The 24,360-nt window shown below is 34.6% G+C and overlaps 1 protein-coding gene across 1 annotated transcript in view; it reads left to right on the top strand.

The window, feature by feature from the left end:
* LOC100870548 (1-phosphatidylinositol 4,5-bisphosphate phosphodiesterase epsilon-1) overlaps nucleotides 1-24,360 on the top strand; it is a 96,706-nt gene that overhangs the window by 46,678 nt on the left and 25,668 nt on the right. The window contains exons 4-8 of the mRNA XM_086904050.1: nucleotides 1,744-1,823; nucleotides 14,294-14,586; nucleotides 19,068-19,393; nucleotides 19,808-19,953; nucleotides 23,716-23,911. Of these exons, the coding sequence (XP_086760176.1) occupies nucleotides 19,931-19,953; nucleotides 23,716-23,911 (219 nt within the window). The 5' untranslated portion in view covers nucleotides 1,744-1,823; nucleotides 14,294-14,586; nucleotides 19,068-19,393; nucleotides 19,808-19,930. The remainder of the gene's footprint in view (nucleotides 1-1,743; nucleotides 1,824-14,293; nucleotides 14,587-19,067; nucleotides 19,394-19,807; nucleotides 19,954-23,715; nucleotides 23,912-24,360) is intronic.

Below are 24,360 nucleotides of genomic sequence, written 5' to 3'. Positions count from 1 at the left end.
TATTTAGGATCATTAATCTCGGGGGAAAAAATGTATCAATTGCGTGGAAAAGTTTTTTTCTTGTATTCGTAGAGAAACTTTGGGGGGGGATATGGAATGTGGCGATTTGCATGTCTCGTAACTATTTGTTTACTTGGAAGTTCAAAGGCTTTGATAGTTTAGGTCTCTGCAACAAAGTTAGGGAAGTGGGAGTGTTCGGGATAAGATGATTACGATAAAAATTAATGGTTCATCTTTCTTATTAATATTATACAAAAGTATAGAAGAATTTCATTATAGATTTAAATAAATTAAATAACAATCGAGTATTTATTTAAAAATAATATTTAAAAATATTTTCAGGAATGGCAATTTTTCCATTTTAATTGGAAGGTTCACAAGTTTTGTATTCTATAGATTTTCTCATTATGAGTATTGAACGATCATTGTAGTCGTTTTTTAATTCCTTCGTCCATTGAATTTCTCTCTTTAATAAGCAATTTCTGTTCCCACTTGGACAATCTGCAACACAGACATCGCGCTATTCAGGGAAAAAAAGTTCAAGGTAGAAAAATTCGATTCCCGTTTATTTCATCGTTTTTATGAAGATCTTATTAACCGATATCGTTTACTTACTAATAGCAGCGGCTTTGAAACAAAACCAGTAAAATTATAATAGCTATTATATCTCTCCTACTCCTTTTATTCTCTCTCTCTCTCTCTCTCTTTTAGTTTCAAATGTAATTTCTCCGCTATTGTACCTTATATATTTTAAAATTACTCGTGAAAAGTACGAAAATAAAACTAGAAAATTACACCTTGCTTAAGGAACGTAATCTCACGAAGATACAAACGAAGCTTTAATTTTTCGTCGTAAAAAAAAAAAAGACGCGAGAAGAAAGTAAAAATTTTGTCGTCGAAACCGAGTCAGAATAACGTAGAGAAAATCGTGGCGTTGAAGTCGTTTTTCGAATTATCTCGATATCTCGATTGGTTTCAGAGATATAAAGATTCAAAGTTTTCATAAGCACAGTGAGGAAATTATGAATGGGCTATTGACCTGCATTTTTCTTGGAAATACGTATTACGTTCTTTTTCTAGGAATCGTATATTAACGTTCTTCCAGGAATCGCGTCCGCCACTTGTCTGCAGTTTGGGATAGGTCAGTGAGACGAGATGCGAGCGAGAGGTCCGAACAAGGACGGAGATATAACGAACGATTAAAAATTACGTTTTCCTTTACACGACGATATCTCGGGAACCGGAAATCGTATCGAGATAAATCAAAAAGCGTTTTAAAGGGGAAGAATTCGTGCTTCTAACGATCTTTCATCCATCCGTGAAAAATCGTTATCTTCGAAGTTATGACGGTTTAAAGTTTTGATAATTTTAATACGATTTAATCGAGCTTTAAGATAAATTATTCATTTATCTCTGTGAAAAATATTATTAACAATAAAGGTTTTATTAGGAAGAGGACTTGAAATTTAATTTTTTTTCTTTTTTTTTTTTGCTCTGTAAAGCGTTCTCCTTATTCAATCTTTATTTAATCGATTTTGTTCGAGTTTAATTATGTTAATTATTCGAAGAAGAAGTTCTACGAGTTTTGCAAAGAAAGAGTGTTTATTATTGTAGGCTGCTCTCCTAGAATATATAAGATTATGCAGCTTTCGAAAAATATGATACTTAAGAAAAGCGGATCATACGATGAAAATGGTGTTACGTGGTGTAAAGTAAATTTTGTTTTTTTTTTTTTTATTGCAGGATAGAAGAAGTTCTCGTCAAAAGTGTAGGAAGCATGGCGAGGGTGCACCGTTAATGTCATCCGTATTAAGTTTAAGAGGGTGAGTAAAATTTTTTTGTTTAAAAATAATATTTTGCTCCGCTTATGAGAAAAATGTGTTCCCTATGTTTGGAAAACTTCTCGATAGACCATAATCTATCGTTATTTATTTCGAATACGGAGGGAAACGAGAAAGTACATAACGTAATTATTATAATTTTATATACTATATTTTAGAAAAAAATTTATTACTTGAAAGTATTTGAACAACGAAAATCTCTTCGTGTCTCATCGTTTCAAAAATTTACACATTTATATGATCTTCCCCTCTCCCCTACCCTCTAAAATTTTAAATAAATTTTCCATTTTCGATTTTCATATTCATATCGATACGTCAGTTTATATTATATTCGTTCATAAAGTTTATACATATTCCAATAATTGCTTTCAGCATTTATTAATAAAACATAAAAGATAAAATAATATAATAAACATGGTTATCGCATAATGATCAACAAATATTTCTTTCTTATTTTAATTATGTAAATATTTTTGATATTTGACTGTTTAATTAGAGCAACAACATTTTGCTGTTCCACGAATCAATAGATTTTATCCTATCCTTTTGTATTACGCTATTCAGAATTTCTTTTGTTCTAAGCGAATAAGTTCATACTCTTACTACGTTCTTTTTTATCCTATATTTTTGTTTCTTTCCTCTAGCTTCTCCATTGTTCCTTCTCTTTAAAATCTCGCTTTATTTTTATTTTAAATTTCTCTGTAACTCTGCAATTCCGTTTCAAAATCCTTCCCTCTTATTTTCACCCGTCTTTTATATCCGCTGGAATATTTCTCTTAAAAAAAAAAAAAAAAGAGTGTTTCGAAATGTTTATAATACGCAACTTCATTTCTCCTAATTATACCTTTCTAATTAATATTTACGACCTATTATTGTAATCCAAAATTATAAAAAAAAAATTAATATTTCAATATTAAAATTAGATCGTGGATACGATTTTAATAATAATCCTTAATAAATCGTTTTAATTCGATGAAATTACTTGACTTTATGCAAATGTTACACCTGATATAAGCAGTTTAATACTCGTCGAAAAGATAGCTTATATACATATATATATACACGTGACGAGTTGCGAGCATCCACTAAATCTCGTAGTCTTCGAAACTGTCAGACAATCAACGTATGTATCCACGAAAGCAAACTAATCTAATTCAAGTGTTTGCACCGTGTAGACGTGCTTTCACCAACCAAAATCTTGGTCGCCAGATTCGAAAGAGGTATAAAATTTTTTGACGCTCTGTCCATCGTCTCATTCTTTCGAACGTGTGGAGATGCGTGTAACAGAGATGGATAAAAATTCATCCTCTCCTCCTCTCAAAATTTATCTTCATTTTCGCATTGGCAATTTTTCCGAGAAGGACATAACAAATTGTAACAAAGTTGTGTAAAAATAGTTTCGATGTCCATAATTCAGGGTGTTTAAATCGAGTAAATGATTTATGCTCTCGTGCCCCAACTTTTTATGATAAACTTATGTTAAACGAGTTAAATTCGAGTTGCAACGATTTTTCTCGGTTTCAACGTAATTTTCGCGAATTTAAAGCCACTGAAATCTGAACTTTCGAAAATCGGAAATTTTTTTATTTTTTCCGTTTAAGAAATTTATTTATGTTCGAAATAATATCGTATAAAAGGTAAATTTTGCGAAAAAAAATAGACGAATTATCCACCTGATTGGAAGAAAGAAGAACACTTTTCCTTATATTTTTATAACAACGTTTCGAATATAACGAATCGAAGAGATTTCAATCAAAATTCATCCATTTTCCCCGAGATAAATTCACGCGATAATTTCATTGTTCATTCCCTCAATTATCTCCCATAATTTCACTTCAAATTACTGGAAAACCATTTACGCGGCGCTCGTTTCATTTAATGTCGCTTTGAGATGATTTAACAAAGAATCAGTGTTCGTAAACCGAGGAAAGATAAATATAATGTTTCATTAGGCGAAAAAGAAAAAAGAAAAAAGAAAGGAAGAAGAATGGAATGGCATAAAGGAATCTAGCCCTAGTGATACATACGTAAAACGTTTACTCGGCTTTCATTCATTCATCAAAGAGAGGCTTCTCGACGTTTCACGTTTCCACTTTGACGCCCCTAACATTATACAAAAGACTAATTAAGTTTGGCTGAACTTCTCCTTTGGTACAAAAGAGATTCGTAAAAATAGAACTCGTGTTAACGAACTAACCTCGCTCGAAGCTTTCAAACTTTTGCTTTCAAAATATTTTTGAACAACCAGACAGTTTTACAAAATTTAAGTAACGCGTTCCTTTCCAAACGAATTTGAAACCAATCATTAAAGGGCTAAAGTTACTGTGAAAATTCCCGCGGAAATTGCCTTGTATACAATCGGAACCATTTCTTGAAAGATAGAGCATCGTTGTTTGGTTAAGAATTAAAAATTAATCGTTAATTTGCGATATAAAGAATCGAGATGGAAAAATAAGAGGAAAAGGAAGAAAACGTTTTATCGAATATTCTTCGATTTTAATTCTTTTTAAAGTCTATCGACCATTTAAATCGTTCGAAACGTTCGTTCATAAATATTTCGCCTCGAGCGCTGACGTACGCAGATATTCAAATCAATTAGTCTGGTGCGGATTTTTTTCTTCTTTTTTTTTTTTTTTTTTTTTTGCGAATAATATTCGGTTATACATCTCGAGTTAGCTATTTTAAAGCATGGAGGAAAACGAAGAACGATTGGAGCATAAATCGAGTTTTCCATCTCCTATTAAATGATTATTTCATTCTATGAATGAGAATTATAATAATTGAATCTATAATCCAATTCTTGTGAATGTTAGTTCGAAATCTATTGCCCTTTCAATTAGAAAGAATTATTTGTATAAGAATAAACAACTGCTTTATAACAAATGAAAAATTTAAAAAGAAATTTATTGTTCGCCATCTTTTACAATGAACAAATATTTTTCGATATTTTAATTTTTTTTTTTTTTTTTTTTTCTATTCACATCACGGTTACCAATGGTGTATCGTCCTAAACTAAAGAGATTTTATCCGTATTCGTGGAGTTAAAAGAGTTAAAAGGTTTGTTAAGGAATCGAGTGAAGGATTCATTTTTCCAGCAAATGAAATCTTCACGTTTTACGAGCTGTTAAAAAGATTATGGATACGCCACTCATGAACAGTACACATAGGTGATATCGATCTGAGAACTTCCTGCCTGGGCGTGGCTCTGTGAATCCTGAACAAAAGGATAATATTCATCGCGTCTTTCTATGAAAAAAAAAAACAAAAAAAGAATTACCGCGATTATATCGATTTTCAAGACATCATTCCAATAGCTTCGAGTTAAAAATTGTGATATCCCTTCAACGTGACAATTTTCGTCATCTTTTATCTGGCCGATATTATTTTTTGCTTTTTTAAAATTAAATTTAATGATTAACACTCGGATGAGAAATGCCATTTTACGTATAGAAGATAAAATGTTACTTTTCTTCCGTCTTGGAAAAGGGAAAGAAGAAAAGAAATAGAAAGATTGGGGAAAAAAAAAATTCCAAGCGTTTTATAAATTATTTATACGAAGTAGAAAAATTCAATGTATATACATCGAACGTTACACGTATTTCATATAAACAAAATTCGACGTTTAAACTTCTTTCTTTCCATTTATATTTGCAAAATACGAGCTTCTTCTGCAACAAGAATTTGCCAACAATAACGATTCCCCACGAAATTTCACAGAAACAAAGTATAATACTTTAGAGACTTTCCTTATATTTCGAACTTTCCTTCCTATTATTCCGCGCTCTGATTCGATAATTAAAAAAAAAAAAAAAAAAGAAAAGGATATCGAATTATCCAGAATCTAGACTCTAGATAGACTGGCTGGTTTCGATTATAGCAAAGTGTCTTAATTGCTGTGACGACGTTCACGTAGCAAAGTTGACCGACACTTGGTGAACACACAAGTAGTATTGGCAACGTGAACGTACGAGTTAATGGAGTTTGATAGTTGATAGGATCGATCGTGGAACGTTCACCTGATAACGTGTCCATCGTTAGAGAGCACGTTGCACACGTGTCACTTCATATCGCTTTATACCCGTTAAGACGATGCCCGCGATGATATTCGGCCGTGTATGTGCGCGCGTCAATTTGCGTACAGAGATCTTCCACTTATGCTCGTGAAATTGCGTACACGCGTATTTCGTTTCGCTTCGTGTATTTGTCGTGTCGATGATATTTGCGCGGCTATCGATTAAAAATTTATTCGTTCAAAAATTGCAAAAGAAATTATTTATTTATTTGTTTGTTTACGTTACGTCAATGCGTAAGTAATAATGATGTAGATTTTAAGAGGAAAGAGGAAGGAAGGAGGGTAATCAGTGTATACAAATCGCATTAGCCGAAAGTGAAGTTTCGGTTGACGAACCACTGTTAACTATAATTAAGTACTTCACCTAGTTTTAGTTTAGCGAGTTCGTTAAAAGTTTGAATAATATAGAGATTGTTGCATAAGGCAGGGAGTGTGATCTACGCTGATTGGCTTCTGAAATCCTCCATATATTCATTGATAAGCCGCGCTCTCAAGAGATCGCGTTTAATTAACTCGGAAGGAGATAAATTTTTAAAACGCTCTCTCTCTCTCTCTCTCTCTTACGTAATTTACGCACGCACGTTGTAGATTTCAACTGTGTGCAACCTTTCTCCAATAAGAAGAACAATTTGATTCATAAACCGTGTGCAATTTCAATTAACCGTACTTCGATTGGTAAATGAATGAACGAGTTAATGAGATTTTGCGGCATCGAGCCCGATAAAACAACAATTCTCTTATCGTGTGTGGATATACCGGTTTCCTTCATCAATTATCTATATACGCACGTAATACTTTTAATCTATTTCCGATTGAATATTCATGTAACACCCCGCCGAAAACACGTAAAATACGTGCACCGGATTGTGATTCTTCCTCGATCTTGTTTTATCCGCGTTAATTGTCCCATAAAAGAAATATCAAATTTCGCGTCTATTAATGAAACAATGATTTTTTTATATAGAAAATTTTATTATTGAAATAAAACTCGAATAATAGGAAGGAATAATATCGATCGTGGGACAAGTTAATTTTTACACACAGTGTAAAGATGACTTTCGAAAAATTATTTATATAAAAATGGTAAATTTTTGGTTAATGGAAGCAACCGCGAGTAATTCAAAGGCATTAAAACGTCTGATCGAAGATGGATCTGGTTTCGGCCATGGAGAGATTAAATTCCGCTAATACTAGCGACCACAAATATTTAAAGAGGTCGAAAAGGTGTCGAGATTAGGGAAATTAATTCCAGTTTTTCCGTAAGGGAGATCGCGTTTGATCCGATGATTTAAAATGAAAAGTAAAACGTGTATTCGTATAACATAAGTCGAAGGGCAGCAAGCCGACTGGCATGCTAACCAAAGTCAAAATGAAAAATTCGCGCGTTCAATGCAGCTTGGACAGAAAAATGACGAGCATTAGCAAACCGGGGAGGAGTTGTTTTTCGCTCACATGATAACACGCAACCACACGCAAGAACGACGCAAGGTAATATCGTATCCGTCATATTCTTATGCCCCGGCATCCATAATCACGTTCTCACGCCGTAATTTCCAATGTTTTATCAATTTACTGTGAGCGTACGAGAAAACAAGATCATCTCTTTTCACTGTTAATCTCACGTTTTCGATCAGAGAAATATTTAAATAATATTACGCACAGATCGAAGGAAGTTAGAAATTGTTTAAGTTAACATTAAGAAAATTCACCACCACCATGAAATATTCGTAGCACTCGAGGACACGATAGGGAAGCAAGGAAGCGTTCAACTGGCAACAAGTTTGGTCCGACATCGAATCATTTAACTTGGGTACGTGTAAACCCGTGTAACTACTTACTTCCTTTCCACGGCCAGCTCCTATCTCTTCTGCATAGTTGTCTACATACCCCGGTATCCACCCTCCGTCACTCGGGAACGTGTGCACGCATACATTTGCCATTTGTTAATCTAGTTGGAGCGTTAATGTACGCAGAAACACGAAAGCTGAGAGCGGCGGGGTTATACGCGATATAGACAGTTCCATCGACCGCCCCACATATTACACGTCTTTCCCTCGTTTTCCTCTGTCCGAACTACGGTCAATTGGCTTCCGTCTGCTCGCAGATATATGTGGGTGCATGTGCACATTCGACTTAGATAGACCTACTGCAAAAACCTCGCTGCAATTTTCTTCCGGGGCTAATCTTTATTTTATAGAAATGCTTTTTATTGGATATATGCGATTATTTGAACGATTTTAAAAATATTCTTCTCTTTTCGGTTTTATTTTTGACAATATGTGATTATCGTAAATATAGATTGTAAAAATTGTACAAAGAAAAAGGAAATGTATATATATATATATCTGAGATAGATTTCATTAGTGTTAGATTGTTGAAATAATCGATTACATTATATCTGTAAAATTATTCGAGAATAAGTGACTCGATTGTATCGTTGTTGTACAATTTAAATGTAATTTTATCGAGCTAAGAAATGAAAAGTTCTGAAAATTCTCCTCCAATTCAAACGACTCGAAACATTTTAATTCTTAATCCTTACTTAAAAATATTCTTCTCTTTATATACAAAGAATTATACAAAGAAAGAGGAAATGTATATATCTGGGATAGATTTCATTAGTGTTAGATTGTTGAAATAATCGATTACATTATATCTGTAAAATTATTCGAGAATAAGTGACTCGATTGTATCGTTGTTGTACAATTTAAATGTAATTTTATCGAGCTAAGAAATGAAAAGTTCTGAAAATTCTCCTCCAATTCAAAAATTCGCAACGACTCGAAACATTTTAATTCTTAATCCTTACTTAAAAATATTCTTCTCTTTTTATTTTTGACAATATGTGATTATTGTAGGTATGACTGTAAAAATTATACAAAGAAAAAGGTAATGTATATGTCTGGGATAGATTTTATTACTATTAGATTGTTGAAATGGTCGAGTATTCAAGAACAAATGACTCGATTGTTGTACAATTTGAATATAATTTTAACAATTATTTTTTACGCAAAGAAGCGTGTCGTAGCGTTAATAAGAAGTTAAGAAATAAACGTTATAAAATTCTGAAAATTCGCAACGACTCGAAACATTTTAATTCTTAATCCTCACGCGTTATCTGTCCCCTTTTTTTAACCAGAGATTAATGGTCGGCTCACCGACAAAGTTCAAAGGGAAAAAACTTTGCGATTCGTATCCTTTTATAAACTCGCCACGCGAAAACTTTAAACTTTAAACCGACGAGAGAGGGTGGGGAAGGGAATAGGGGTTAACCTCGAGGAATAATATTAATATTTTCAGGATGGGCGACACGATTTTTCCCTCGATACATCTCTTACTCCCTCTACACTTTGATGCGCCTCGTCGTGTTGATGGTGGAAACATTGTTTCGTTTCGGGGGAGGGGAAAGGAGTCACGGAATGATGAGATTTAACCGCGATTTCATAAAAGCTTTTTTCGTTGCGTGGAGGTGAACGAGGGTGAACCGAAGGAGAGCGAGGAAAGGCAAGTTCAACGCTATACATTCAGCTCTTGATAAAATACGAAAATATAAATTTACGATTTAAAGGGATTTCAATTAACGAGAATTATGTGGTATTTTATTTTCGTTTACGCTCGTTTCGATTTTCTTACTTTCTTTTTTTCTTTTTTTATAGATTAGGTTAGTAGTTTTGGCGAAAGAAAGATTTTATTTAAATTCATGTACGATGCGAGAGAGAGTGAATTATAAAACGAAAAAATTCGTTATAGAATATAAGCGAATTAATAAACGTTTTAAATTCTATTCTAAATTTGCTTGAAAAAAAGATTTATTGATTCGATTATTTTATTAATACGATTATTCCTTGACTATGTCGATGATTTAAATTTTTCTCGTACGAGTTATTTTAAATATAGCGAAGATGTTAAGTTGAAAAATCGGGAGGAATTGTATTTCATGTAATCGAATCGAGCTGCATACGCTTGAACAATTGAAAATCTTGAATCTTGGCGGTGATCGCGAAGTGGAGAAGTCGAGTATTCCTGAATTTTCTGCTCGGTTATGTCAGCTTTAAACGCGCTCGATATTGCACCATAATAGCTGCAGCGTAAAAACTAGACTTGGTACTCGATGAGGAGAAGTGAAAAAGCGATCCCAAAATTCGGGAAATCAAGATGGAACTCGAACGTTTCGCGAATTTGCTTAATAAAAAGGCTTTCGTCGGGGTAATTGCTATTTTGGTGTAAAAATAAACTTTGTTTACCCAAAACAACGAATTTGTAAATAATTACAATATAAATTAGAGAACTTAATTTAGAACTTGGAACGAATTCGTTTGATTCAAGTTAAAGCATAAAGATCATGATTGAACCTCTTTCGAATAGTTCTAATCTAACTAATTAGATTATTTTTCAAGTAGTCGGGATAAGTAATTTCGGTTAATTAAGATCGAATATCGATGAATATTTTAATATATTCCAATCTTTTAAAGTATTATTTAAATTAGTTTTAATATTAAAAAAATATATATCCAATATTTCATACGGATTCCAATTTTATATATTTCGAACCTGGAAATATGTCTAAAATATTAAATTTTGTAGAAAAGATAGGACAGAGAATCCTTATATTTTCCTTAAAACCCGAAGCGTAGCTGTACAATATTATATTTAAAAAAATATCAAAGATCTTCTTTGAACAAAATCCCCTCGTTCTCCCATTTACCACGAGTATACAATCTTGAGATAAGAATCGATATCGATATTCATCGCGCGAATAAAATTCCAAATCTTGATACAACATGTTAAACATTTTCGACATCTGTGCATGAAATACAGTCGTGGAATGTCAAGTTTTATAAAAATCCCGCCCTCTACACGTAGACTCTCTACGCGTAGTTAAAACCCCGGGGATATAAATTTTCAACGTAAAAGTATCTAAAAAATCCCTTCCCTTTAGAAAATTCCCTTGCACCACATTTACACCACCGCGGATCTAGATCGATAGCTTGAGATCGACGGTATTTGTCGCATCGAAAAAAAGGAAAAAAAAAAAAAAAAAAAAAAAAAGAAAAACCTGACAAATCTGTGCAATTTGAAAAGGAAAGGAACGTATCCTTCCAATTAGCGAGGGGGTGAGAACTTTGTTTCAATAAGAACACGAGCACCGCCCTCGAGACTAATAAACCTGAAAAGTTACAGAACATTCTCCATCCCCGTGGAGTTTCCTTGCCAACGTACGCCCCCTGCTTTCATAAAAATCTGCGGCGAAAAAACAGGACATGCCGCACAATATCGGGCGGGCACAAAGCGAAGTGCAAACGAGATAAACTTCTTCCTCCTCGGTTGAAAAATGGAGTGGAGCTCGGGTGGAAAAAAATTTCTCACCCCGCGCATCATCTCTCGAGATCGATCTTAATTCGCCAAATAAGAACGAGACGATGGGAGACGCATCTTTACATCCTCGTCTTGCACAAGGATATTCACGGTTTTGTTTTCTAAAATGTGAGGAGGAATCGTTCGCGGGAGGAATTTCTCGAACTTCTCGATCCATATCGATGGAGAGAAACGTCTTTTTCGTCTAATCATCTCGCCCACGCATCGAAACATATCGTCTGACCTTTGCCGCCGCCTTCGAGGAAATTGCTGGAGGAAGGTGAGGAATGCGCAGCAGTTCCCTTTCGTTTCCTTTTCACTCGTCGCGTCGGGGCTCATTTCAATGGAAATTATTTTCTTATTATAATGACGCTTTGCTGCTACTTTTGAATTTGGAATATCGAAGTGATCGATTGATTTTATCGATGCAATATATTCGATGCGATGTAAATTTGATCGAGAAAAAATGAAGATATTTTGAAACCGTCAGGAAATTCTCTAAAAATGACGTTCGTTCGTATTGAATGTATTAATTACATGATCTTTCGATCTTTTATTTATCTGTGCAATTATCGTTGGAATGGAAAAATTATATGAAAAAATTTGTACACATTCTAATAATAATAATAATAATAATAAATAACAAAAGTTTAATTCTATATCTGTATTTTATCATATTAAATTATCTTTAATAATATCGTGTAACGATTCTCGTTTAATCTAAACGGCATCAATTGAATTATATGACCAGAAATAATTTATCTCCCGTTGGCTTCCCCCATTAATCCCTTCTTGCAAATTAGGGCATTTAATAGCAATTGGATGGCAATCGCTTGGATGGAAACACTTGTGTGTATGCAGTAAGTGTTTCGAGATTTTATCAGGAACGAATCGGGCATAGAGTGGCATAGTTTGAACGTGTATATAAAATCTTGACTTGCGAACAATAGCTCATTCTTGTGCAACGCTACTATCTCGAACGTGTAATTGCTATTGCTTGGCATAAATACAGCTCTCTGGAGGATATACTACATAGGTTTCTACTATCTATCGCGTACATAACATTTCGAGTAATTATATGTATAGGAGGGAAATATTAATAATCCATTCATCCGTGCAGACATCTGAAATATGTTAATAACGAGAATATATAACCACCCGAAGATAGATTCGAATAAATATATATAAACATCACGTTTAATTTTAACGACGACAAGTTTGTCGAACCATTTTTTAAAGCTGTTGATGCGTGTGTAAATTTGAAAGAAAGAGTGAAGCGATCAAGGGACGAATAGGCATAATACACAGGAAGAAACAAGGAAATTTTCTTTCTCAACTTTCTTCCCTGATTATCATCATTTCTCCAATTACAATTCTATCCTTGCTTAATTCCAGTTTCGCTTTATTATTAAAGCGAAAACTCGTCAAGCGATTGCAATAAACGGCCGCAACTTTAGAAAGTAAAATCCCTGACGCGCATACTAAACGATTATTAAATTTAAATAGCACTAAATAGAACGAAAAACGAAATCGCAGGAATTTTAAATTTTTCCATGAGATAACGAAATGACAAATGGTCCCTGTGCGCGGCATGAAAAAAACTTCTCTATGAAAATCACGTCCCTGACCGTCTAGGCGGGCGTACGTGAAATTGCATTCCTCTTCCCCCTTTCACCCTCCCCCCCCCTTTTTTTTCCACCCCCTGCTCGGTGAAATTATCAGGAGATCGCGGGGGACAATCCCCGTTAGACGGGGATTCAAGGTCGTCTTTAGCGTTTCCGCCCGAGCGCACGGCAAAAGTGTGAGCAAACAACTGAGAATTTCGATGGAAATGTCCGGCCACGATTCCATCGACTACCTTTTTATTGCTCCGTGACCGCTACAAAGGACGATCAATTCCATCGGCCAGAAAAGCGCCGCAGAACGATCACCTTTTTTTTTTTTTTTTGCGTTGAAATCGGACGAAATTTCTAAATTAAATTTTCCCTTTCTCTCGTTACGAATGATCTTAAATTGTTGCATTGTAGATTGATTTGATGGAATGAAAAACTTTTAAAAATTTAACAATTAAAAAATTGCGAAATGGTAAATTAACTTTTCAAAATATTCAAATGGAGTTTAGGAAGGAAGAGCAAGAAACGATCGACAAGGGAGGATATATTTATCGTCGATCGAGTGTCGAGTGAAAAATTGTTTAAAATTAAAGAGAATGAAAAGAAGGAGGGAGGGAGGGAGGGAGGGAAAGTAAATGGAGAATTCGTGCGTTTCAAAGAGATACCGGTTGACGTTTAATCCAGAAAGAACGACGAAACAGAAAATTAACATTACTCCTCGGAGAATCGTTAAATTCACCACTGTACTCTGTTGACGACAGTTTGAAGCTATCTCTGCTAAGGCTCTCGTCGTTTTAAGGATTAACGAGTGGCTGTGCTTTCTACGAGTTCCTTCTGCCATTTCGCCGGATATATACCAATCCTTTGTACGACAGACATATGTATATGTAGAGAACCAGAGGGAGAGAGAGGATAGTTTTCGTGGAAAATGAGGTTGGACAACGCGTGGACGTGGAAACGTTCAAACGTCGTTTCGAACGTTATCTATTGAATCAAAGCTAATGACGGAGAGGTACGTGGATAATTTAATTGATATGGAAACATATTATTGGAATAAAATTGTGGGTTGTGTAGATATGATATGCATCCAGCGTGCGAGGGACAATAACGCTTTGTTTCGTTGTATATGTCGATTTAAATGGGACATTTAAATAGGTTAGGAACATCGAATAGGTGTATTAATTAGCTAATATCTATGATGATTATTATTACGTTGATGAGGGTATTGCGTAATTGTCAAAATGAATAAATAATAATTAGAGTCCGACCTGGTTCCTACAATTTCACCATTTTAAAAAGATTACGCACGAGTCGAGTATATTCTCCTTTCACTTTTCGCTTCCCCCTTCGTTCGTTCGTAGGTTCCATCTATCCATGCTTATCGATCGACTTTTTCTCTCTGTGATTTTTAGGCCAATCGAAAAACGCGGTCGTTCTTAAAATACGAGAAAGGAGCGGAAAAGAAGAGGAGAAAAAGACGAAGGCTGTCCCAGTGATCCTGTTGGATAGAGGTCAATGGAGCCATCTTGATGCAGGCTGCAAAACTACGTGGGGATTACCCGTCGTGGTCGTCGGGCTGATTTCAACGGTGAACAGTGGCGATTCCACCCGTGGGTGGAAGCGCCGTTTTCATCACCGTCAACGGCGAACAGTACAGCCACTTCCGCTTCCTCCACCCCACGTGGCCGAACCATTACCTGATAAGGTTCGTCCAATTTAATGCTTATTTCAGAACATTATTTTTCAACTGTATCAATCATACTTTGCCTTCGACGCTTCTCATTTGTAGAATTTATAGATACATCAGTTTGATCGAATATATGAAATTGATGTAAAATTTTTAAAAAAAGCCATCATCCATATACGCGATATGGATATAGTGGTGTGTGAAAAAATTTTTGGAATTCCTTTTTAATTTTTTCGCCTAACATTAAACATTATTCTAGTCTCGGATCAAATATTTAATCGATTAACAATTAATGAAATGTGGTATACATATATTATGCGATGATCTGACAAAGTTTTTGAAATTTCTCCTCGAAGAAATTCTGCCTAATGAAAAATATAATGGAAAGTTTTGAATGTACGAGAATATAAAACATGATATAATCCTTGAACATGAAGATCCTTAGGAATGAGAGAATTTTCCTACAGGCACAATTTTCCTCTCGTAATAACAGTCGAGTAATTTATTAGCAAAGTTGGATGCCGTTTTTCATCTAAATAGATCGTTACGAGTAATAAGCAAGAGATTTTTTTAACAAAAATTTTTAACTGGCGATACTGGTGGAACTTTATACAAATTACAAATAATTTATCCGTAATATCATGTTCATTTTAGGTATTTAAATGCGATTCTAAAGATAAATAAATAAAAAAATCAAATTTCAGTTTTTCTTAATTATAACAAAAGAAAAGGGAAAATTGTAACGTTTTGCTTCATTGTATTGATTTAAAATTAACTTCATTTTCTCCCAATTGGAAAAGCCATTAATCTTTTCTTGCTGAACTGTTAATCCATTGCCTGGCAAAGCGATAATAGATAGAACAGAAACACAATTTTAATCCTACTGAATTATTTTCTCTTCCATTTTTAGTTTTACGTTTTATATTATTTAACGATAAAAAGAAACGTGTGTTTCGTAATACGAGGTAGGGGAATTAATATTACATACTTTAAAAGCGTTATAATATTTCCTAGAGATATTTTAAAGGTACGAAAATTGTGATGTTAAGATATTAATCAAATATTAGACTCGCATACAACGAGCATGATTAATTGAGCTCGAAAATTAATACGTTTGTGTTATACTGGAATACTTACTTAAAAAAAAGAAATTGGAAAAATAAAATGATGTCATTGTTTAACCATAGTTTATTATTTCTCAGAGAATTATGAAGAAATTTCTTGAATAAGAAAATTTCGAACGAAGTTATATTATTATTTCATAAAATAAATTAAAAAAAAAAAACACTCGATTTCTACAAACACAAAAAAACTAATGATCCGTCATTCAGAAATACCGATTAAATGCTAAGTAATATTAAACTGTCGCCATCATTAATCATTATAAATTTTTCTTCAGAAACGGAACACGCTTTAACTGTAAAGATAATACATTTATATTTATCGTATGTGCCTCCCTCTTTTACACCATATACAATTAAAACGCTTTATTATGGATTCAATTATGAAAATGCTTTTACCGCCACGAATGGTAATCCAATTTTCAATGATAACGCAATTTCGATATTCCATAAGAATATTCATTTCGAGGCCAACTTTTAAAAAATTTAATTTCTAACTCGTTTATATGAACTTCAAATTATTTATACATCATCCGTTCCATCGAATAATCCAATCCGATCGAATTTAAATTTTTCCTCGAAAAATCTGCGTGAATCTGCGCGTGATCTTCTCGACGCGAGCATCGGTATAATCGATGGGTAACGTCACAGCTTTCATTTATCGTCCTCACGAGTATCGATTTACGTGTCAATTAGGTATATGAAAGCGATGTTACCTTTAGAAAGATGGATACTTGAACAGCCAATATTTGCATTAGCACTTTGATTACCTCTTCCTTCCTGTTACCTTATCATTATCTGATTGTATCGATCTGTCAGTCTTGTTGATGTATGTTAAAGTACTAATTAACTAGCTGCTCTGTTTACGATGCTTGTCCTTCCATCGAAGATTCCCCGTTTATTCAGAAACGCGCGAACCAAGAGGGTTTCCCATCGCTGGGAATACAATTTGAACGAATCGAAACGAAATCGACCATTCTTTTCCGCGATAGGATTATTCTAAATTAGATTTCATCAAAGAAATTCGAATGTGTTCAAGAGAGTTCGCATTTATTTTTACTGTCACTTTTCTTCAAACGAAAATCGACAATTAATCGAGATTAAATTGTCGAATCGATAATTAATTTTTCTCAATTTCTTTTCTTATTATGATTACTTTTTTCTCCCTTCTTTACTTACAAAATGCATATCGCTAAAAAAAGAATTATTTTTAATAAATTCCTCTTATTAATCCTTGCATTTCTTTTATTCCTAAAAAAAAATGCAATACATGTATATATATTCGCCACAACATTTCTCTACGTACAGATGATACGAAATAAATTTTTCCCCGCGAGGAGACGTCTCCTCGGAGCGTAATAATTTAACCTAGAGCAAGTTTGCACCGTCACCTGATATAATTTCATTCATTCGATACGGTTCGGTCCTCGGGGACGCGGGAACAAATGAAATTTCATTTCAAACCAGCCGGATTCCGTTTGAAAACGTTTGTTTCCCCGCGTTTTATCTTTTTCATCTGTTTCATCATCTCTTTGTTCCATGTTCTCGGCCCACGAAAATTCTCTCCCCGAGAATTCCATCTCGATGATGCATTACACGCATTGTCGATCGTTAATCACGCGTCTGCACGCGTGTTATTATTCGCTCGTCGTTTCACGCGTGTTTCGATAACAGGCTCGCGTGTACTTGCAGCGCGCGGCTCGTGAAGGGAGGCACAAAGGGAAATTGATTTTGGAAACGCGACTTTGGAAATGCGGAGATGTAACTTTGGTTATTCGGAGATGATGATGGAATTTTCCACCCCGTTCGTTTTGTTAATTATTGTCTCGCATAATCAGACATCTAGTTCTCGGTGATAATTCGTAAAGATTGAATTCTATAAAGGTTCGAAAAGTGGAGAAATCCTGTGCAAAATTCTATGCTCGAGATTTTATCTAAAAAATTACAAATTGACTCTGATAGTTTCTTCGAGTTTATTTTTCGATTATTCGGAGATAATAAATTTTCTCGACGGATGATATTCGTAAGAATTGAATTCTGTAAATTCTGTTCCATTACTTCGAAAAGTGGTGGAAGAATGAAAATTGGAGGGATCCTGTTCAAAATTCTATGCTCGAAATTCTATCTAAAAAATTATTACTTAATATTATAAACTCTGATAGTTTCTTTTTATTTGCCAATACGGTAGCAATCACGGTAAGGAGATGACGCATCACTTATGTATCGTTTATGTATGTATATAGTATATTATACATCCGCTTAACGTCTCTGGTTTAGCACGTGATTTTGATGCAAATTAGTTCAAGTCAGATTAAGACAGGCGTTATGGCATCACGAATTTTGGGATTATCGTATCGGAGATCTGTACCCCCTGTTTCCTCAAATGATAATTATCCATGTATTATTGGATTTATTGTATTATTGGACAATTGAAAAATGTTGATCGTGAAAAATTAATCGTACGTATTTTAATAATATCGAATTATTAAAAGTGTCATCGATATATATTTTTTTTTTCAAGAGATAAAACGAGAACGAAATAAATATCGTGTGAATGTAGACGCGTGATTTTATGAATTGGTTTTAATACGCAAGGCGATCCGTTAATATCCCGGATACGTCGAATTACTCAAGTTCCTTGTTGTCGCCGCAAATGGATGCCACTCGTACATTTTCCGGCTCCTCGTGTGCATTATAGCCTGTACACGGTCGGCACCACGAGTCGCGCCAATCTTAATTATTTTTGACAGAACTGGGTCAGATTTTAAATTGTCGGCATGCTTCGAATAACGCTTTTGCGCGTGCATTCACTTTCCGTTTCCCCTTCGACTCGAACACCATTCGAACGAACAACATTTCTACCCCCGTTTGTTCTCGCCAATGTAATTCTCGCAAATCAGTTGAAATGCAAGGGAGAAAATTCGTTTCGTGAAATGAAACGCAATATCAAACGGTATTCGTAACGAGTTAATATCGGCAATATCTACGATCATAGACATAATTAATCGTTTACAACAACCTTTTCTATTCGAAAAATAAATTTTATAGAAAAAGGGGAAACTCGATCGCGTTTAATTTTAATCGAATCTCGAATAGCAAAAAAATTCCTATCCCCTTTAAAACCAAAAAGAGAAAAACAAGAAGAAGAAGAAGAAGAAGAAGAAGAGGGAATAAAAAAGTTCTCTCAACAAAAATATTAATTTCCCCCTTCCCTCCATTGCCTTCCCGCCATTAATCCAATCCCAGGAGGAGGAGAAAATCTACATAAAAGGGGGGGGATTAATTTCTTAAGAAGGTCGAAGCGAATGAATCCGTTTGCGCGTGCAATGTTTCACGCAGTGGGATATTAAACTCGGGGTGTACAATGTGTTTAATTAGAGCTGGAGAAGCGGCCGCAGCCGCAGCCGCCTCGGAGCTCTGAGGAGCTGGAGGATCTGCACAAGCTGCTGCACTTCCCCGAGGAGGTGGCGCTCAGGTTGACGGAGACCGAATACCAGCTGTTCTACCAGGTACCGCCCGAGGAGTACCTAAGGCACGTGGCACAAGATACGCAGAAACTACCTGCCAGGCCACCCCCGTCGCCGAGTCGCAGCTATTGCAATCCGAGCACCGCCAACAGCTCGACCCAGACCGAGGAAGAGTCTAACTGGCCTGTCCCCAACTTCTCCTCTTCCGTTCAGACGCTCATCAACCGTTTCAATGAGGTAATTTAATTACAATCGTGGACGATTATTGATGATCGTTCGCGATCCTTGAAACAACGCACGAATAAATTTATCTTTCTATGCGTTTTTGCGATTATTCGCACGGTTCGTGGAGGATCGTATCTCCGATATCGACCCGTTTTTCCATTCAATTTTTCAATATTATTGTTCATGTTTGTATATGGCTTTGGAAATCGCTTTGGAAGAAAAAGTAAAATCGATGGATCCAGAGCGGTGTAAAGGTTTTTCACGCGTTCGAACGAATTTCGAATTTTAATTGAGTCGTGTCGAATTTCTATACGAATTGCTATTTAAATGATTATCTGTTGAATCTCCAAGGAAATTTAGCGTAGAATGGAGTGAAAAAAATGGGGTTACATATTCTCATTTGTACTTGATATTTCGTAATTTCAGGTGAGCTCATGGGTCACCCACGCGATCACAAGCGGCACGACGATAGAAGAAAGGCAGGCTGTATTGTCCTGTCTCCTACGCGTAGCTCAAACCTGTTGGAATACCGGAAATTTTAACTCAGCCATGGAAATCGTTGCTGGCCTCAAGTAAGTCCCTTCCATTCTTATTCTAAATTTAATTTAAATGTCTAATAGAATCTGATTAATAAAAAAAAAAACGCGTAAAATCGAAGAGGCAATTTTGTATCGATAAGATGCAAAAAGATTTTAAAGATTCGAAAGAGAATAACATCGACTTCCAAATTAATCCTGGTATACACGTAATCTCGTGAAGCTGCAGGAACAAAGCGTGTGCTTGCTTCGATGATCCTTCGACTCGATTAATCTAGGTCCATTGAAATAATACCGTCCTGAAAGTTCCCTTTAATCCACGGTCTTACCAACTTAAACAAGACGCTATTCCAACTTGTATCCTAAGTGTTAATCACTATATTCCTGCAGAAAATTATTTTCATTCGAATTGGAAAACTTCGATTATTCTTTCTCTTCGATATATATACCTTTTTTTTTTAAATTTATTAGTCTGTTTAATTTTTTCTTTCTTTCGAACAAATCACAAAAAATCAAGAATCGCGAAGCGTCCCCCTTTTAAACCCCCTTTTAAACAGTTCTTTTCTCTCTGTGTCCAAACTTTCTCCTTTTAGACGGATTTCTTTAGAATCGTGAATCGTTTTTTTCTTCTTTTGTCCTATCTTCAAAGATTCTCCCTTCGCTCTCGCGCAATGTCGGAAATACTTATACACATGGCGCCCAGACTCGTGCGAGTGTGAAGGGATTTTCCCCTCTCAATTTTCCTTTCTCCGTACTTTCGTCAGTTCTATCTTTATCCGTTCGTGTCATGGTTTCAAATCCTATCTAAAATGAACAATTTTCCAGCCGACAAGCTTTTCTGTACCAGCCTATTATCCACCTAGTTTTCAAAATCCTTGTGCATATATTTTCCATCATGCATAATTTGTTTATATGTTATGATGAAAGATTAGATAGATAAGGAAAAATTGATTTGCTAAGTATCGTTAACTTAGATAAGATTTATTTATTTATTTATTTATTTAATTGTGATAAGCAGATATGGAAGGATAATTTGCTGTAAAAAGAAGCAATGATTGCCTCTAAAATTTTCGGTGTACTACATATATACGTATATACGTATTTTTTCGAAGAGAAAACAAAGAAAAACTTTATCATGCAAATGTATGTAAAATAACTTAAAAGTTTCAGTTATTTCGCAAAGAACAAAGATAATATTATTTCCCGCGAAACTACAGCATCGTATAAATCTCACTTTATTTTTAATTACATGTGTGTAACAATATTGAACAATATATTCTTTTTCTTTTTTTCGCTGAGAAAACCAGAGAATCTCTTTATTCGTAATATTCTTCATGCCCACGCCGTGTATCGCAATTTCAAAAATTTTAACGCATCTCTCTTTCATCTCTCTTGACGATTGTTTGAAGAAAAATTTTCAAAACGAAAACGTGCGTGTTCGATTAAATATATATTACGCGTGTATGTGTGGTACACGATAATAAAAATGTGTGTTTGACATAAAATTGATATAACACGAGTAACAAGAAACAAGATTGAACGAAAAGGATAGAATTAACGAAGGAATAATTCAAAGTGTGTTTTATTCCGATTGGATTGTTGAAAAATAACGAAACAAATTGACCAAAGCAGCACAGTATATACCCTGACTTTGATATATTTCGTTTCGTTGGAAAGAAAACGAGCAAACAAAATTTAATTTCAAAGATTAAAACGAAGAGAAAAAAAAAAAAAAAACAGATATCAATTTCACTATTCATTCAAAATTATCATTGGATAAATTTACTTTTATGTATAAACCCGATGAATATTCGATGAATAAATGAACCCGTTTCGAAATATATTTTGTAAATACACATAGTTCGTTTCAACTAACGATTACCATTTAAATTTCACGAACGATATATCTGTTTGTTAAATATTGCGAATAATATATCATACACGTCTATTCAAATATTTAATCAATTATTGTTTATATATTCCTATAATTTATGAACAGGATAGAAAAAATCATTTTTCGAAAGTTTCCTCGTAGATGCCTCGTACATGTGCGAAAATTGGTACAAAAATTTTCGAAGAAACAATTATATTAATACTCGTAATAACTTCGACTTCATTTAAGATAAATTAAATTCAATTATTATCCACGAGTTCAACAGTTTCTTCCTCCATTAAAATTCGCAGAGAGAGTATCTTTTTCCTTTTTTTTTTTTTTTCTATAAATTCACCGAAGGAAAAGCTGTGCCGCAAATTGCACCCTTGTGGTCGTTTCGGAAAAACGAAATGGAAAAATAAAATAGTTTTTATTACCGGGATCATAAAAAACCGCCAACCTCCGCGACCGCGAGCGAAAAGATAAAAGTTGCAACAGTCGTCCCACACACACGGTCATTGTCCTGCTCGTTCCCTCCATTTACAATTTACCTCCCCCGCTATATAACTCGCGCTCTAGTTTCAGTTTCGAGAACTATGCGATTAACCGAATACATAGTTGAAATTTTACGTGCACCCGCGCCATCTTGACCTATTACTTCCTACCGAACTTTGGCGAAATTTGTTGTGAAATGGATGACGATGGTCTTTCCCAAGACGATGAGATTATATTAAGAATCTCGAATAATTATTGAAAATTACGGCAATTGTGAAATGAAATGGTGTAACATTTTGATGTGAAAATTTTGCATCTACGTCGTGATGGAATTAATTAATATAAAAATAATGTAAGAAAATAAGAATAAAATCTATCAATATTTAATGAAGAAATTAAGTTTGAGAAAAAAATCAAGATGCGTGCTGCACTTTCAAGGGGATGAAGATTGCTCTCTCTCATCTTCTCAAAGACGAAAGTATGAAATAAAATTTGTCGAGGCTTAAAGCCTTTTCGAGAAAATCCAGTTTAAAGTGTAGGTTAGGCGTTAGGCGTTCTTTGGGCGATACCGACAGATGTGCTAAACGCATTCCATCAGAAGTTAACCAAGTGCACACGTGCTCGACAAGATTTCAAACCTGATTTTCCTCCAACGAGATCTCGAACTTTTTCCTCTTTAATTTGTCCATGAAATAACTTTTTATACAGAAATGCGTTATCCAACATTGGACAAGGATAACATTTCTTTGTCTGTTTCTAGGAAATATAGTTTATCATTAATAAAAAAAAATGAAGTAACGAAAAGAATATTTGGAAATACGGTATTTGAAATTTTGTTGTAGAATTAAACGAACTCAAAACGATGTCAAAGCTCTTTATTTTAATTTATTCTGCCCGTGCTTCGTTTGACCATTTCATACTTTATTTAAAACACGAAGTTGCAAATAGAGGGTATGATACTACCTCCAGGCATTAAATTAACACGACAGTATCCCGTTTCACCACACTTGAACACTCCTCTTTGCCTCTTTGCTAAGAATTAATTCATTAATCACCTTAAATATCCCATGTGATACGATAAAAAACAATTTCCTAGAGATTTGTACAGAAACAATAATCATATCAACTGCATCGATATGCATATGAAATGTCGTTTCTTAAAAATTGGATTAACGTCAAGAATATAATATTAAATTTTCAATAACGTATTTTTTCTTTTTCGAAAAAAAAAAAAGAAAAATTAAATTACCAAATTAACGACGATCAATCGCTTGGTTTCTTTCTCTCTTTTTTACCAAATTTCAATCGATCGTCATTCGATTTCAATAAAGAAGAAGAAAAGCACACAAATCAACGACAATACAATTTTTCATTCGAATCATTTCCAAATCGAATTCACCAACCAAACACGACCAATGCTTTTGACGCAGGTCCAACAAGCTGAAGCCCTTTTGGAACAGCGTGAACGAGCCGGTACCAGTTTTGGAAAGCCTCTCCTCAGCCCTTTTGTCGTCCGAGTATGAATTCGCGCTTGCCCGCTCGTTGGCTATGCCGGAATGCCCGGTGGTCCCATTCTTCGGTGCTTTCTTGCGGGAATTGCGGGAAGTCATCGCATTCGAGTCCAAGGTAAATCGTTTTTTAAACTTGATAAACTTCCCCTGTGTACAATTACCGCACCTTGAGAAACGAACCTTGAAACCTTTTCCCCGTCGCCGGGAAACGCGATTGGAATTATAACGATAAATTATTCTCGAGGTCTTGTGAAGTTTTTCATCGCGTGGCTGGTTTCATACGAATTGAACTTTAATATATAATTGTCTCGAAATGTTTGTCTTCGAACAGTGAATACATTCTGTACACGAATTGTGAGCGCGAAATTTGCTTACCTTTTCTTTAGATACAGATCTCTTAGAAAGATGGCATTTCGAGATATTTTATTTTCTGTGTTTTTAAGAAAGGTTGGAGAAGTGTATCGAAGAAATATATATATATATATATTTTTTTTCTTCGATTTTATTTGATAAACGAAAAATATAGTTTTAAGTTTATTCGATGGAAATATTTCAATATTTAGT

This window comes from Apis florea, unplaced genomic scaffold (assembly GCF_048593485.1).
Source record: "Apis florea isolate Af1SG1 unplaced genomic scaffold, ASM4859348v1 contig_2293_pilon, whole genome shotgun sequence".
Classification (NCBI taxonomy): Eukaryota; Metazoa; Arthropoda; class Insecta; order Hymenoptera; family Apidae; genus Apis; species Apis florea.
Note: the sequence above shows the minus strand (reverse complement) of the source record. Positions and strands in the feature narration are given on the sequence as shown.